General features: G+C 31.2%; 2 protein-coding genes across 2 annotated transcripts; one reads left to right on the top strand and one right to left on the bottom strand.

The window, feature by feature from the left end:
• Positions 1–880: 880 nt before the first annotated feature.
• LOC131614291 (uncharacterized) lies at positions 881–1801 on the bottom strand. The gene has a single exon (XM_058885900.1). The coding sequence runs from the start codon at positions 1799–1801 to the stop codon at positions 881–883; it is 921 nt and encodes a 306-aa protein (XP_058741883.1).
• A 4925-nt stretch (positions 1802–6726) lies between these two features.
• LOC131614290 (uncharacterized) lies at positions 6727–14486 on the top strand. Its single transcript, XM_058885899.1, has 6 exons — positions 6727–7163; positions 12098–12654; positions 13159–13426; positions 13475–13629; positions 13708–13798; positions 13850–14486. Exons 1-6 carry the CDS (start codon positions 6727–6729, stop codon positions 14484–14486), a joined length of 2145 nt encoding a protein of 714 aa, XP_058741882.1.
• The last annotated feature ends 618 nt before the right edge of the window (positions 14487–15104 follow it).

Here is a 15104-nt window from a genome sequence, read left to right as displayed (position 1 = left end):
CGAGTATGTCAGGAAAAGGGTTCATGCAATCGGACCCCCGCACTTCTTATAGCTCGCGTCGCTCAACGTTGATGCTCGGTGTACGCACGCACCATTTTCCTTTACGATCCGTGACGGCTTGGTTGCTGAGAGGGAATCGCTCCTCTTGTCTATGGCCCGATCATTTTTGCAAGGTCTAATGCTTGGTTGACTTGGGTTGAGTTGCTCCCCTTGGCTATGGTGGGACCGCCTTTCTACCATTCGGTCAGTGTCGTTGGTTTGTTTGCTTTATGAGCGGAGCTCGTTTGTGTGATATTATTGTTTGCTTTCGCCTTTTCCCCGTAGGTTGTTAGTTTCGTTTAGACTTGTACCCTTTGTATGATAACATTAGGTAGCAAGCTTTCCCCCCTTAGCTTAGGTTTTCCTCATGCATTCTTTAAAACACAAACCAAACTCTTTGATTTTCTTTTCTTAAGAACTTGTTATTTCTGCTCCATTCCCAAGCATAAGTCTCCAAAGGTCGAGCGGCGGAGTGTGAATGTAACTCGTTCACCTAAAAAACACAAAAACAAACAGAAACTAGTTAGCCGAGCTACGGTACCTCTGATTCCTCAAAAAGGATACGTAGGCAGCGGGGTAGGGCCCGTGCGAGTATAACTATTTCTTTTCCCTACATTTTGCATGCATTTTAGTCCAGGTTAGCGCAGTTTGCTTACACACCCATAGTTTTAGACACAAGCGTGGATACCATCGAGTACGATGGGCGCGAGGGGTGCTAGCACCTTCCCCTCGCGTAACCGACTCCCTTACCCTTTTTCTCTGGTCGTGAGACCGTTGTTTTGTTTTGTTGTTTGCTGGCATTCCCTTCCTTTTCAGGATAATTATGTTAGTGGTGACTCTGTTAATTTTCGCGATAGCGATAGAAGGTGTTATGGTTCCCTCTTTGATTGTTGTTAACATCCAGTCTATGTATTATTTCCTGTGTATTTCTCTCTGCCGTTGTTGGTTTGTCCAAAACCGTCGAAGAGTTCTGAACCACTTTGCTTGCTTCGACATCTTTAATAGTTCCACTTGTCTGTCCTCTATCAGGAGGAGTTTGTTCAATGATTATCTCTTTACAGCGAGGAGTCGGATTTGGTTGCAAGAAATTGTTGTTTTGATCTGTGTTTTTGGTTTTAAGTTGATGTTCAGAGCTTTGTTTTCTTTTGCAGGTGTGGATGGTGTGACCCATAAGCTTACAGAAACTGCAAAAATCAGGGAGTTTCTCATATTCTATATCAACAAAGAATGCGAAACCAACCCTTTCGACTAGAATTTTGTCACGCAATTCCTTCAAGAGATCTATATCCACAAGAACATAGACAAAATGTCCAAATGAACGTTCAAGCAGGGGTTTGTTGGATGATGAATCAATGCATATAGGCATCCCGATACTGCTGGAAATTGTGAACAAGATTTTAGGTCTCCAGTATTCCTGAGCCAATCCGTGAATTCGAACCCAAACCTGGGTGGAGCTTTGTTTCATATTTGCTGGAAAAAAATCTTTTAACCATGGGAAAAGCTTGAGGATACCTGGGTTCAAATTCCATGCAAGCGATAATCGAACTCTGCGAACATCTTCGAGGCTAGAGAAAGAGAATTCATAGAATCCCTTACCGAGGGAAGTTACCCCCCATTTTGGTAAAGAAGTCCATAACTCTTGAAGCTTAGATTTGAGTTGTTGCACAGTGATGGGAGTGGAACCTTTTGGCCAAAGTATTCTTCCATGTAAGTTATGCTTGCAAGATTCCAAACCCAAAAGGTATTCATCTTCTGGAATCATGATGGATATTCTATCTCCTTTCACACATGGAACAGGAAGCTGGCTGGTTGGTATGGCGCAGACATTGCCGATAGCTTCCACATAAATAATAATAAAATATCACATATTTCTTGTATTTGAATTCGTACGGATTTTCATGTGTAATAACCCGTACGTTCACACACATTTTGACCTGATTACCCGTGCGTTCACACGGATACTGGTTTGTTACCCGTGCGCTCACACGAATTTTAGTCTTGTTACTGGTGCGTTCACACGAATTTTGGCCTGTTTACCCGTGCACTCACACAGTACTGGTGTATTACCCGTGCGTTTGCACGAATTGTAGTATGGTTACCTGTGCGCTCACACGGTACTGGTGTGTTACATGTGCGTTCGCACAGGTAAAGGTATGGTACGTACATTTTTGTTTTCAAAATGTAATAAAAATATAAATAAGAAAAACAAAATTGTTTACCAAAATAATAATATTTATAAGACATATTTTTAAAAGAAAAATAAAATTGTATTACGAATAAAATTTATTATTTACATTAGACATATTTTTAAAAGAAAAACAAAATTGTTTTAATAATGAGTAAAATAACAAACGAATGCAAAAATTCTAGAGGCTCATTCAACAACTTAAAAACTTAAACAATATTCACTACTAGAAATACACGTACTACCTGCGGAATTTCCTGCGGAAAATATTCCGCAGGTATACCTGCGGAATTTTCTGGGATTTTCCTAAATAAAAGAAGTTTCCTGCGGATCCAACATTGGCAGAAAATTCCGCAGGTATACCTGCGAATTTTCCTGCGAAATGTATATTTTAAACAAAATATCTAACAAAAATATAAATTCCGCAGGTAATTACGCAGGAAAGTTACCTGCGGAATTTCCTGCGAATATCTATTTTAACACAAAATCCGCAGGTAAATCCGCAGAAAATGTTCCTGCGAATTTACCTGCGGATTTAACATATTTCAATATTTTAATTTATAAAAAAATTAATCATTATTTTTTCTCTTTTATTAATTATTTTTATGGTATTTTTTTATTTAGTTTAATTTTTATTTTTAATCATAATTTTTTCTATGTTATTAATTATTTTTATAATGTATTTTAGTTAATTTTTAATTTTAATTTTAGTCTTAATTTTAATCTTATTTTTAATCTTAATTTTTAATAAAATAAATAAATGGTATGCAAATTTTTAATAATTGATATAATAGTTTTTAAAAAATAAAATAAAAAAAATTATATAAAAACAATAGGTATCAAAGTTTTTTAAAAATAAAATTAAAAAACTAAAAAAAAATTGGAAAGAAATTATATTTGATGAAAACTAAGACTAAAAAAACGTTAAGACTCAAAAACCTTGTTACTGCTCAAAAACGTAAAACTCAAAAACCTAAACCTCAAAACTCAACGTTCTTCGCCGCAACCTCGCCATAGTCGTAGCCGGCCCATCACCGCATCTTCGCCGGTGTTCTGTTGCCACAATCTCGCCGGAGCCTAGCGTTGTGGTCTTCTTCATCTTCACACTTCAACTCAGGTATTCTCTTAACATTATATACATTTCGTTCCTCGGAGTCCCATCACCGCATCTTCACACTTTAATAAGAAATACCAGTGCTATCAAGTTATGGCTTAAGCTAAAAATCAATTGAAATCATGAATGTTACAAGAGTTTCAGTTTCCATAGCTAGGGTTTTGTTCCTGTTTTTCTGATGTGGTAAATTTGTTCCTATTCATTTCTGAAATTAGATGATTTTAAGTTAGGTTGAATATAAACTTATGTGATTTTTGTAAACAAGGTGTTTGTTGAAATGATTTTAGTCTTAGGCTTCAAAGTTGTTGTCTTGTAACTGGTGAAGGGCTTAAGGCTCTTGGTATGGCAGTGAGTAATGATTTTATAACTACCCTCAAGTTGTGCTGATGAATTTATTTTCCCTAATGATGTCTCTAATCATGCAAATTCTAATCACATTGGAAAGGATATAAGGCAAGGAATTGATTTAGCAACCACATTGGAAATGATAGAAAAGAATTTTGTGATTTCTGATCCTAGACTTCCAGATTGTCCTATAGTAAGATTAATTAATGTTCTTTTTAATTTTTTTTGGAGCAATTGGTGCTATCTTTCCTTGAAAATGATAACTGATTGTCTTAGAAGCATACTTTATCATCTTCTTTTATTCACCTAGTACATATTAAACTTTTAAGTTTAACTTACATTCACAAAAGATGCTAGATATCATGTGACTATAAAGTATGAAACTTGTTATGTGTGCTGATATCATACCTTATGAGTGATTATTGTTGGTTTCTTTACAGATATTTGCATCAGATAGCTTTCTTGAGCTTACAGAATACACACGAGAAGAAATTTTGGGTCGAAACTGCCGGCATAAATTTTACTATAGCTTCGTATACAAGGACCATATGTCATGTATCTTGGATTTTATGTTCTACATTTTTCATTCGATTAATTGAAATTTTTTTTTACACAATTCGATTAATTGAAGTTATATAAACGTATAGATAGTGTGTACGCCTATATTTGAGAAAGCTGATTAGACATTTTGGAAATATTAATTCATAGTAAATAAAGTAAACAAAAATAAATCTCAAGTCCTATTGGCTTTTACAAATATCTGATGTTGCATTTGATAATCTTATGACTGGTGCTCGTTAAACATTACTTGCTTCTCCAAATATGGTTTTGTTTTGGTTGGTAGTCATATAATAGGACAATTATAAGCCAATCAATCTATAACAGCTGTAATCTGGTGCAGAATTGAAGTGTTTAGTTTCTTTTGTAGTAACTTTGATTTGACATTATTAAAGGTTGTGATTTTTGTTTGTTTGTTTTGATTTGTGATTTAACAGAAACAAACAAAATTGGCCCAAGATGAGAACATTTTTCTAGAAAACATTCTACGGCTTCTACTTCAAGAATTTGTGGTATGTTAAACTGTTGCCTATGTTTATAGATTGTTCTTTTTTATTGTTTGATAGTTGAATATGTTTATAGATCTTAAGCTAAATTTCTTCTAGGTTAGCAGCCTAGGACAATGATAATTTGGATATTTTTCTCGATAAAGACACTGCCATTTTTGTGATGAGAATTTGTGTTAGGAATTAGGACTCTTAGAGTTAGTCTTTGTATCTGATGATAAACGCAATGAACAAGGTTTGATAAAAATTATAAGAATGATCACTAAACAATGCTCACAATACATGGTTTTTTTAATACAGAAAAAGTTTTCATGGCCACCGGAACACAAGGTTACGGTGCGACGTAACTTTGAAAGAAGAGGTGCAGCAAAGATGTCTCAACTACTACAAGATGTTCGCAAAGACTTGGAGTATAGACCGGGTTGGATGGGAGCTGATGTGTGGCAGCAATTATTGGAACATTGGAATTCGTTAAAGTTTAAAAAAACATCTGAGACGAATAAAAGAAACCGGTCTTCTATGGATGGCGCATCTCTTCACACCGGAGGGTCTATTCCTCATCGTTTGCATTGGAAAAGAATGGTATGTATTATATGTTTTTCATTATATTTCGGTACAGAAAATATACTGACTTGTTAATTTTGAAGTTTAGTATCCAAGGATGAATGGTTGTTGTCATGAGAGTAACTCAAATCAATTATAGGGATTGTGTTTAGAGATTTAACTTCTGAAAGATTTGGTCTTTTGCTTTGTGGGAAGATGAATTTATAAAGCATTTTTATAAACATAGTCAAAGAAGGAAAATCTAGTTTATAGTATAGTGACATACATGGCACACTACCAGACCATTTATAAATCCACAAGCTCTATCATCGAACAGACATATAATGTTGGTAGGGAGTAAAAGTTAGAAATACAATTATCTAAATTAGAAGCAAACTAGTAAATCTATTAATTTTTTATATGAAATAAAGAGAATTAACTATCACCTTTAAGAAATCTGAAAATATATTTGTTTGCTTGTAATGGAGTCCAAAGGGATGAGAAAGTAAGTTTATCTTTCTAGTAGGGAGATCCATATATGAAGTGGAATAAGATGTGAGTTCTAGTAGGGAAATCACATAATCGAACCGAACTGTTATTAAATAATCGAATAGTCTTTTAGTTAATGAACTGAATCATAATCTACTTAATAGTTTGATACGATAGTAAAAGAGAAACATATATGAAGTGGAATAAGATGTGAGTTCTACTTAGAAGTAACCATGATTGAACTGTTTCTTTGTGAAGTGTGAAAGTTGACATAACAAGTCAATAACTTTGAATATTTTTCAACGTTGTTGTGTATGGTTTATAGAAGGTGCAGTTTCATTTATAGAACGTGTGTTCATATATAATTTTGAATTAAGTTATCAATAATATGGATTAAATCTTCATACTCTTTGTCCAGTAGCAACAATTTGCAGGATGGTTGTTGCAGGTGGTGTTTTGAATTAACTAACTGTACATAGGATATAGACAATTCTGTTTTTAATTATTGATCAGTGTTCTCGTTTTGGTTAGAGACACTGGAGAATATGAGTATAATTTGACATGTTAAGTATCACTATACCAATATCATATACTTTGATACATAAAATTATTGAGTTCTATTTCTTTTGTAATTTGTAGAGAAAGGAAAAGGGTGCAGATCCATCATTGACCGAGTTCTATTTTCGCACACATCGGAAAAAGGATCAAAGTTGGGTTGGAGTTCATGCTGAATCTGCATATATAAGTATTTCGGGAAGTGTTAATTTGATTGAATTTTAAATCTACACACAAGTCTTTTGGAAAATATCACTTTTATTGAATTTAGTTCCTTACTATTTTTTTCAATTTTCTTTTAGGATAAATTTGAACAGAAAAAGTTGGAGATTTCTTCTCAGAATCCAACTATTCCAGGAGAGGACGAAGCTGATAGTCAACCAACTAATGAAATGCCACCTGATTTGGATATATGGGTAGAGTCGGTTGGAAAGAAGAAAGGGAATAGGGTATTTGGTCTTGGAACCGCATCTAAGACTTTGGTTTCTGTATCAAAGAAACCCTCAAGTCTTTCAAGTGACTCTCAAGAGGTTGATGTTTTGAGAAGTCAAGTCCATGCCTTAAATGCATCGTTGCAAAGACAAGGACAAGAGAAGATGGTGATGAGGCAACAATTGCATCGACAGGAAGAAAAGATGGCCGAAGCGAATAATAAAATTTCATTTTTAATGAATCATTTAGGATATGTTGGGTCTTCTTCTCATCCACCACAACCCATTAATGAAAGTGATCACATCATCCACCACAACCCATTAATGAAAGTGATCACACAAATGAAGATGTCGTCGATGAAACAGATGAAGAAGACCTTAGTAATGAATTTTGATTTGTATTTTTTTCATTTTGACTTAGTTTTTGGATTGTATTATCTTTTTAACCTGTCAAACAAATGATTAGTAATAACTTGATTTTTTGAGTCATTTTTAGTAATGACTATGTAAGTACTTCTTACCAATTATGTTCTATGAATTCAAGTTTAATTTAAATTGAAAATTATAGTTTTATTTTATATTATAGTTAAATATATATAATGGTTCAAAAGTTTATTAAAATAAAAAAATTATTTAATTTCAGAAAGAAATTTCCTGCGGATTTACCTGTGGATAGACATTTCCTGCAAATTTACCTGCGGATTTACCTGCACATTGTTTCCTGCGGAATTACCTGCGAAAAATATTACCCACGAAGGTTTTAGCTGGGGACATAAATCCGCAGGAAACACGTTTCCTGCGGAAATTTAACAAAATTCCGCAGGTAATTCCGCAGGAAATACGTGTATTTCTAGTAGTGATTCTTTAAATGTAATGAAGTTAACCGTAAATGAAACAATAACACTCAATTTTATATATATTTTTATGGGTTAAATGGCTTTCACCCCTGCAATAGTAGCGAAAATTGATTTTTCCTCCTATTAAAAAAATTCTGGGACTGTTATGTAACCAAGAACCATGTCCAACCAATTGAACTACTGCTTTTTCTTGATTTTTATTGTTTCAAACTCAACTTATATTTTACAAGTTAATACTAACAATATACAACATTTTAAATTATATACAACATTTTATTAATATACAACATTTTAGTAAAATTAACATTGTATACAGCATTTTAGGATATTAATAAGTTACTAATAATATATAATATTAAAAAGTTAATTAACGTTGTATATTATTAAATATTAAAAAGTTACTGTACATATAATAATTTTTTAATAATTATATAAATGTATTATTTAATATTTTATATAAACATTTTTTTCAAAAATTTTAATAAACATTTTTAATTAACGTTTTTAATTAAAGTTTTTATTCAGTTTTTATAATTTATATAAACGTGTTTTTTAATAATTTTATTTAAATGTTTTTTTAATAATTTTTTAATTAACGTTTCTTTATAATTATATAAATATATTATTTAATAATTTTAATAAACGTTTTTAATTAACGTTTTTTTACCAGTTTTTTTAATTATTAATTATTGCTCAGTTTTATAATTGAAAAATATAATTAGTTTTATAATTATTGCATTATCTATATTTATTTTATTTAGTTAATATATACAATAAGATTATGTTATTATATTAATTAAGAGAAAAGGTTTATTTAGTTAATATATACAATAGCTGTATTAATTATAAAAATGTTAATAAAATAAAAATATTAATAAGATAAAAACGTTAATAATTATAAAAATGTTAATAAAATAAAAACGTTAATAAAAACGTAAATAAAAATGTTAATAAAAATGTTTAATAAATTTTTTAACATTTTAAACATTTTATAAATATTAATTTTTTAACATTTTACAAATATTAATATTTATAAATATCAACGTTTAACATTTTACAAATATTAACATTATCTTAACGTTAAAATTATTGCCCAGTTTTTAATAATAAATTTGTAATATATATAAATTTGTAATATATACAAATTTGAAAAATAATAAAAATATATATTGTTACAGAGCCCAGTTTTTAATGTAAACGTTTTATAAATTTTTTAACATATTGTTAGTATATTTTTTAAAGCCCAGATTATTAGTTAATATATTGTTAGTATTAACTTGTTAAATATAACTTGAGTTTGAAACAATAAAAATCAAGAAAAAGCAGTAGTTCAGTTGGTTGGACATGGTTCTTGGTTACATAATAGTCCCAGGTTTGAATCCTGGGTATGAATAGAATTTTAATTTATATTAGAATAAAATATGTCACATAGCAGAAAAAGTTTTTTTTCAGCTACTTCAAAAACCTTGTTTTTTTGCGTTAAAAGAGATATAGTATCAAGTTCATGCTAATCGATCCGTTAGAACAAATTATGGTTGAACTAATCGAAAGACTAACCAATTTTTGGTTGAATCAATCGGTCAGGTCTAATTCTAAAAACACTAATTTAAAATTTATTTGTTCGGTCCTTACATTTTTATGAACAGAAAGGTTAATTTCGTTAGTATAATGAAAGTCATACTTACTAACTGCGTCGAGGGAAGCCAACAGAACCTCTCCTGGGAGCATCTTTATGAATGCTTGTCCAGGTTAAGATTTAAGCACATGAGCCATCAATGAACCACTCACTATTCTAATACCATTGAGCAAAGACTTTGATAAATATTTGTAAGCTTCCTCACACTATATTGCAAACAAATGAATAACTAAGTTAGTTTTCTCATCATCTTAAAACTAATTATAAATATCAGAGCACTCTTAAATTTTCTTATCTGAAGCACTATTTAAGATTGCATGTGAAATCAATAAACAGGAACCATACATGGAGAAATAAGTAAAAAAACATTGCAGCAAAACATACACAACATCAAAACATTGCAGCAAATATGTAAAAAAAACATTGAACTGTTATGAAAATCAATTAAACAGGAACCATAGCCGAAGAAATAAGAAATGTTTGATTATATCCTGAAAAAGTAACCACAAAATCATCAAATCAACCACAAAAACACAAAAACAAAATCAAAACCCTAATTTTTTGAAAATTTCTTTATCCACCTCCCTATGGGGCTCACCCCCAGCGAAAACCCCTAAATACCCCTGCTTCGGAAATGCATTTCCGAAATAATTTTTTTTAAATTTTTTTTCAGAATTCAGAAATGCACTTCTGAAAATATCAAATGGGGGTGTTTTCGGAGATGCATTTCCGAAAACACCCATTTTTGGAAATTTCGGAAGTATACTTCCGAAAAATACTTACCCAGAGCAACAAGCATTCTTTTTCCTCTTCGCTAGCAGTAAGCAGATCCAGAAAGGTTGGCCAGCATTTCTCTGCACTTTCTACCTAATTATTAGCTCTTGCACCACTCAAGACAATAGATTCTATATGAAATCTGAAAAAAAACTCCATCACAGTTGCATAATAATCACTACAGATTAGAACTATATCTAAAGGGATTAGCTAGAAAACAAAATGTAAAACTAAGATTGTATATTGTTAATCCATCAAATACTCCCAACAACAACAACATCATCATTGTACATTAAACATGTTAGAGGAGAACAACAACAAAAATCAAAGAAGTATAACAAAAGGGCTTCTTCTGTTTGTCATTAGTAGTATAACCCAATGTAAAATGTAACTAAAATGAAAACGAAAAAAAAGTTACATGAAACGTGAAAGAGAAACCGTAAACTAACATAACAAGATCTTGAAGTTATGTTTTTTTCAACCATGGAAGTTGTTCTGGGTATACATTTTTCGGAAGTATATTTCCGAAATTCCCAAAAATGGGGGTTTTCGGAAATTCATCTCCGAAAACACTCTAATTTCATGTTTTCGGAAGTGCATTTCCGAATTCTGGAAAAATTTTGAAAAAAAATTACTTCGGAAATGCATTTCCGAAGTAGGGGTATTTTTGGTTTTTCACCAGGGGTGACCAAGAAAGTAGGGAGGTCTATAAAGAAATTTTCAATTTTTTTTTAAGAAAAACAAACAAAAACAAAATAGAAGTGATAAAGCAAGAAGGAGGGTCTTCTTCTATGGAAGTGGCTAAGAGCATGTAAACCAATTCACACTGTTAGAAACACTAAAATATCAATCCAACCGATTTGCACACCGAAAACCCAAATAACAAAATAAAAAACAGTTAGAGAAATAGAAGGAAGATGAAGAGCAAGAAGAGAAAGAGAAAGAGAAAGAAAAAGAAGAGTACTAATTTGTTGAAGGAACTCTTTAGAGATCTAAACATGAAGGAAGTGATAGAGTAGGGTTGTAGAACAAACCCAGCTGCCTTGAAGTGACGTCTCGGAAGCATTGCAAAAGGCTTTACGCAGTCATGTGTGATGTAAAGAGAAAGTACACTTCAGTCCAAAATCTAAGAATAGTTTGAAGTAGGGGTAGAGTAATTAGCATAGTTAGGAAACATTGGACAGAAATTGAAGGAAGCATGCATGTTTGCATCACAAAGAACCGGTTCCATTTTTACTGTGGGGCACCAAAAGACAGCTTTTTAATGAAAAAGCCATACGTGCAATTTAATCAAGCAAGGGTAATTGTGTCTTATCCAAAACTATAAATGTTCTTATACGATAGATACAGGGGCGGATACACATTGATGAGAGTGGGGGCTCATGACCCCACAAAGAAAAAAATTTCATTTAATAATTAGTATTAATTATTTATTCAGCCCCCATATAACTTCAACAAACTCACTAACGTGTACTATGTAACTAACAGATCCTACTTTAACTCTTCAAATTCTTTCTCTTAATTATTACCATTTATTATTTTTATTTTTTTTAATTGTTTTAATTTTTCAAATTCAATTAACGTGTACTTTGTAACTACCCAATCCTACTTTAACTCTTCAAATTCTTTTTCTTAATTATTACCATTTACTATTTCTATTTTTTTTAATTGTTTTAACTTTTCAAATTCAATTACAATCTCCACTCATTCTCTCTCCTAACTTTATTCACACTCTCTCACAATTCTCACGGTTTACTCTCATATTTTGACATAACACTTTTTTTTTGTTTCTTCCTTTTCCATTATTTCATTCAAGAGTTCAAATTCAACACTAATTTAGTTTTGTGACTTTGTCTAATTGAGTCATTTGCAACTGATATATAGAGGTATGTTTTTTCTTTAATAAATTTATTTTTGCCATTTATTTATGTTTAATATAACATTGTAAAATTATAGAAATAGTTTTTTTATTAGGTGTTTATTATAAGAACAACAAAGAGTATTTGAATTAAGATAAATGTATGTTCTTTTTCACTTTTTGATATAAATTTCTATATTTTTTTAGTGTGCTAGAAATGGAGAGATATTTTAAAAGGAAATTTACATCAGAGTCTCAAGAAAATGTTGAAAGTAGAAAGTTATCAACACCTTTAAGGTCAATTATTGGTGGGGAAAAGAGATTTTTAAAAGTTGATTTGAACAATCTTCCAGCTGATCTAGGAGAGAGGAAACAAATTTCATGTTATCATCCAAATGACCGAGATAACATTCGAAGAGCTTATTTGCAAAAAGGACCTTGTCAGCCTAGAGATCATGATTTTCCAAAAAGAAAAATTGGACCTCTTTTTAGGAAGTTTAATCCTGATTGGTTTTTAGAATTTGGAAATTGGTTAGAATATAGTGTCTCAAAAGATGCTGTATTTTGTTTATGTTGTTATCTCATGAGATCTGATATTGGAGAACAAAAAAGTAGTGATGCTTTTCCGATTGACGGTTTTTCAAATTGGAAGAAAAAGGAAAGGTTGGATATACATGTTGGAAATTTTAACAGTGCTCACAATCAAGCTTGGAGAAGTTGTGAGGCCTTAATGAATCAAAAACAACATATTGAAGTTGCTATCAGTAAACAATCAGACTTGATGAAAAGAGAATATAGGATTCATTTGACTTCAGTAATTGATTGTATTCGATACCTATTGAAGCAAGGATTGGCATTTCGTGGACACGACGAGTAAATTAATTCAAAAAATAAAGGTAATTTTCTTGAGCTTATTCATTTAGTTTCAATACATGATAAAGAGTTTGATATGATTCTAAAAAATGCTCGTGGGAATCTTAAATTAATGTCACCTTCAATTCAAAAGGACATTGTGACAGCTGCAGCTTGTGAGACCACCAAAGTTATTGTTGATAGTGTTAGAGATGATTTCTTTTCCATTTTAATCGATGAATCTCGAGATACATCAACTAAGGAACAAATGTCTGTTGTTTTGCGTTATGTTGATAAAAAAGGAAGTGTCATTGAGCGGTTTCTTGGTATTGTTCATGTTGCAAATACAAGTGCTATATCTTTAAAATTAGCATTGGAGTCATTGTTTGCAACACATAATTTAAGTTTGTCAAGAGTGCGTGGACAAGGTTACGATGGGGCTAGTAATATGCAAGGTGAATTTAATGGACTGAAAAGTTTGATCTTGAAAGAAAATAGTTCTGCATTCTATGTTCATTGTTTTGCTCACCAACTTCAATTAGCACTTGTTGCTGTTGCCAAGAAGCAAGTTGATGTTGGTTGTTTTTTTAGTTTGGTTAACAATGTATTCAACATTGTTGGAGGTTCATGTAAACGTCAAGAGATTCTTAGAGAAAGTCAAATGCTTAAAGTTCAAGAAGCTTTATTGAATGGTGAAATTTCTAGTGGTTCTGGATTTAATCAAGAAGCTACATTGAAACGTGCTGGAGATACAAGATGGGGCTCACATTATGGTACATTACTTAGCTTGATCTCTTTGTTTACTTCAGTAATTGATGTCCTCGAATTTGTTGAGGAAAATGGCTCATCATCAGATCAACAAATTGAAGCTTGTCATTTATTGAAAAGTATACAGTCTTTTGAATTTATTTTTAACTTGCACTTGATGAAAAATATATTTGGAATTACTAATGATTTATCTCAAGCATTGCAAAGAAGTGATCAAGATATTGTAAATGCTATATCATTAGTTAGAGTTTGCAAAGGCAGGTTACAAGGTATGAGAGATAATGGTTGGCATACTTTACTAAATGAAGTATCATTATTTTGTGAGAAATAAAATATTAGCATTCCAAATATGGATGATGCACTCATTACACAAGGAAGATCGAAGCGTAAAGCTCAAAAAATTTCAAATCTACATCGTTTTCAAGTTGAGTTATTTTATGAAGTGATTGATAGACAACTTCAAGAGCTTAACAATAGATTTAACGAGGTGAACACTGAGTTGCTTCTTTGTGTAGCAAGCTTAAATCCAAGAGATTCATTTTTTGCATTTGATAAGGAGAAGTTGATTCATTTGGCTAAGTTTTATCCATCAGAATTTTCTCATGTGGAGCTTATTGTGCTTGATAGTCAGCTTGAGACTTTTATCATAGATCTTCGGTCTGATGATAAATTTTCAAAGTTAAATGGAATCACTGAACTTTCTGAAATGTTGGTGAAAACTAAAAAGCATATTGTGTATCCAATGATATTCTTACTTGTGAGGTTAGCTTTGATTTTACCTGTGGCAACTGCAACTGTTGAAAGATCTTTCTCTGCCATGAATTTTGTGAAGAATGGTTTACGCAATCGCATGGGAGATGAGTGGTTGAATGATTGTTTAGTTACATATATAGAGAGTGACATATTTGATGAAGTGGACAATGAAAAAATCATTGAACATTTTCAAAATATGAAAACTCGTAGAGGACAATTGTAAGCTTTTTTGTATTTTAAATTTTTTTGTCGTTATATTATGTATTTTGGAACAATTTGAAATATTTTTCTTTAGTCAAAATATATCCATTATTTTTAAGCCCCCACCATAGAAAAGTTCTGGATCCGCCACTGGATAGATATGAGTTATACTGTTGACACTTTCTTTTTAACTACCATGTTTTTTTTTTCTACTACTTTTTCTCAAATTTTTCTTCAATTACCTCTATTCAAAAATGTTTTTTATAATATATCCACTGAAAATATGACTTAACATTCTTGATCTTGTTTTTCATGATTTCTTACAAAGATAATAACGATATAGTATTTACTTTTGTGTTTGATTTATTTCTATAATTTATTTGTATATTTGCTAACAATATTATATTTATTAAGACTGGTGCTTCAAAATAAAAAACAAAGAGCTAAATATATTTTAATTTTTATAAATAGTTTTAAATAAATAAGTGTTGTTTAGAACAATGTTAACAAAAAAGAGTGTTGGATAAGACAAAACAAATGGAGGGAAAAAATAAAAAAAAATTATAATATATTTTTTAAAAAAAACAAAATAGTTTTTAATTGATCACTGAGATAAAAATCATAGATGATAATCAAGTGG

This window comes from Vicia villosa, linkage group LG6, assembly GCF_029867415.1.
Source record: "Vicia villosa cultivar HV-30 ecotype Madison, WI linkage group LG6, Vvil1.0, whole genome shotgun sequence".
Taxonomy (NCBI): domain Eukaryota; kingdom Viridiplantae; phylum Streptophyta; class Magnoliopsida; order Fabales; family Fabaceae; genus Vicia; species Vicia villosa.
This window is presented reverse-complemented; position numbering and strand designations above follow the sequence as displayed.

Excerpts from the sequence above, each read along its gene's own strand:
- LOC131614291 (XM_058885900.1), bottom strand. The coding sequence starts at position 1,801 with ATGATTCCAGAAGATGAATACCTTTTGGGTTTGGAATCTTGCAAGCAT.
- LOC131614290 (XM_058885899.1), top strand. The coding sequence starts at position 6,727 with ATGCCACCTGATTTGGATATATGGGTAGAGTCGGTTGGAAAGAAGAAA. Across the intron at positions 12,655-13,158 it reads ACATATTGAAGTTGCTATCA|TGCGTGGACAAGGTTACGAT; the intron begins GTAAACAATCAG and ends GTTTGTCAAGAG. Across the intron at positions 13,427-13,474 it reads CTTAAAGTTCAAGAAGCTTT|ATTGAAACGTGCTGGAGATA; the intron begins ATTGAATGGTGA and ends TCAAGAAGCTAC.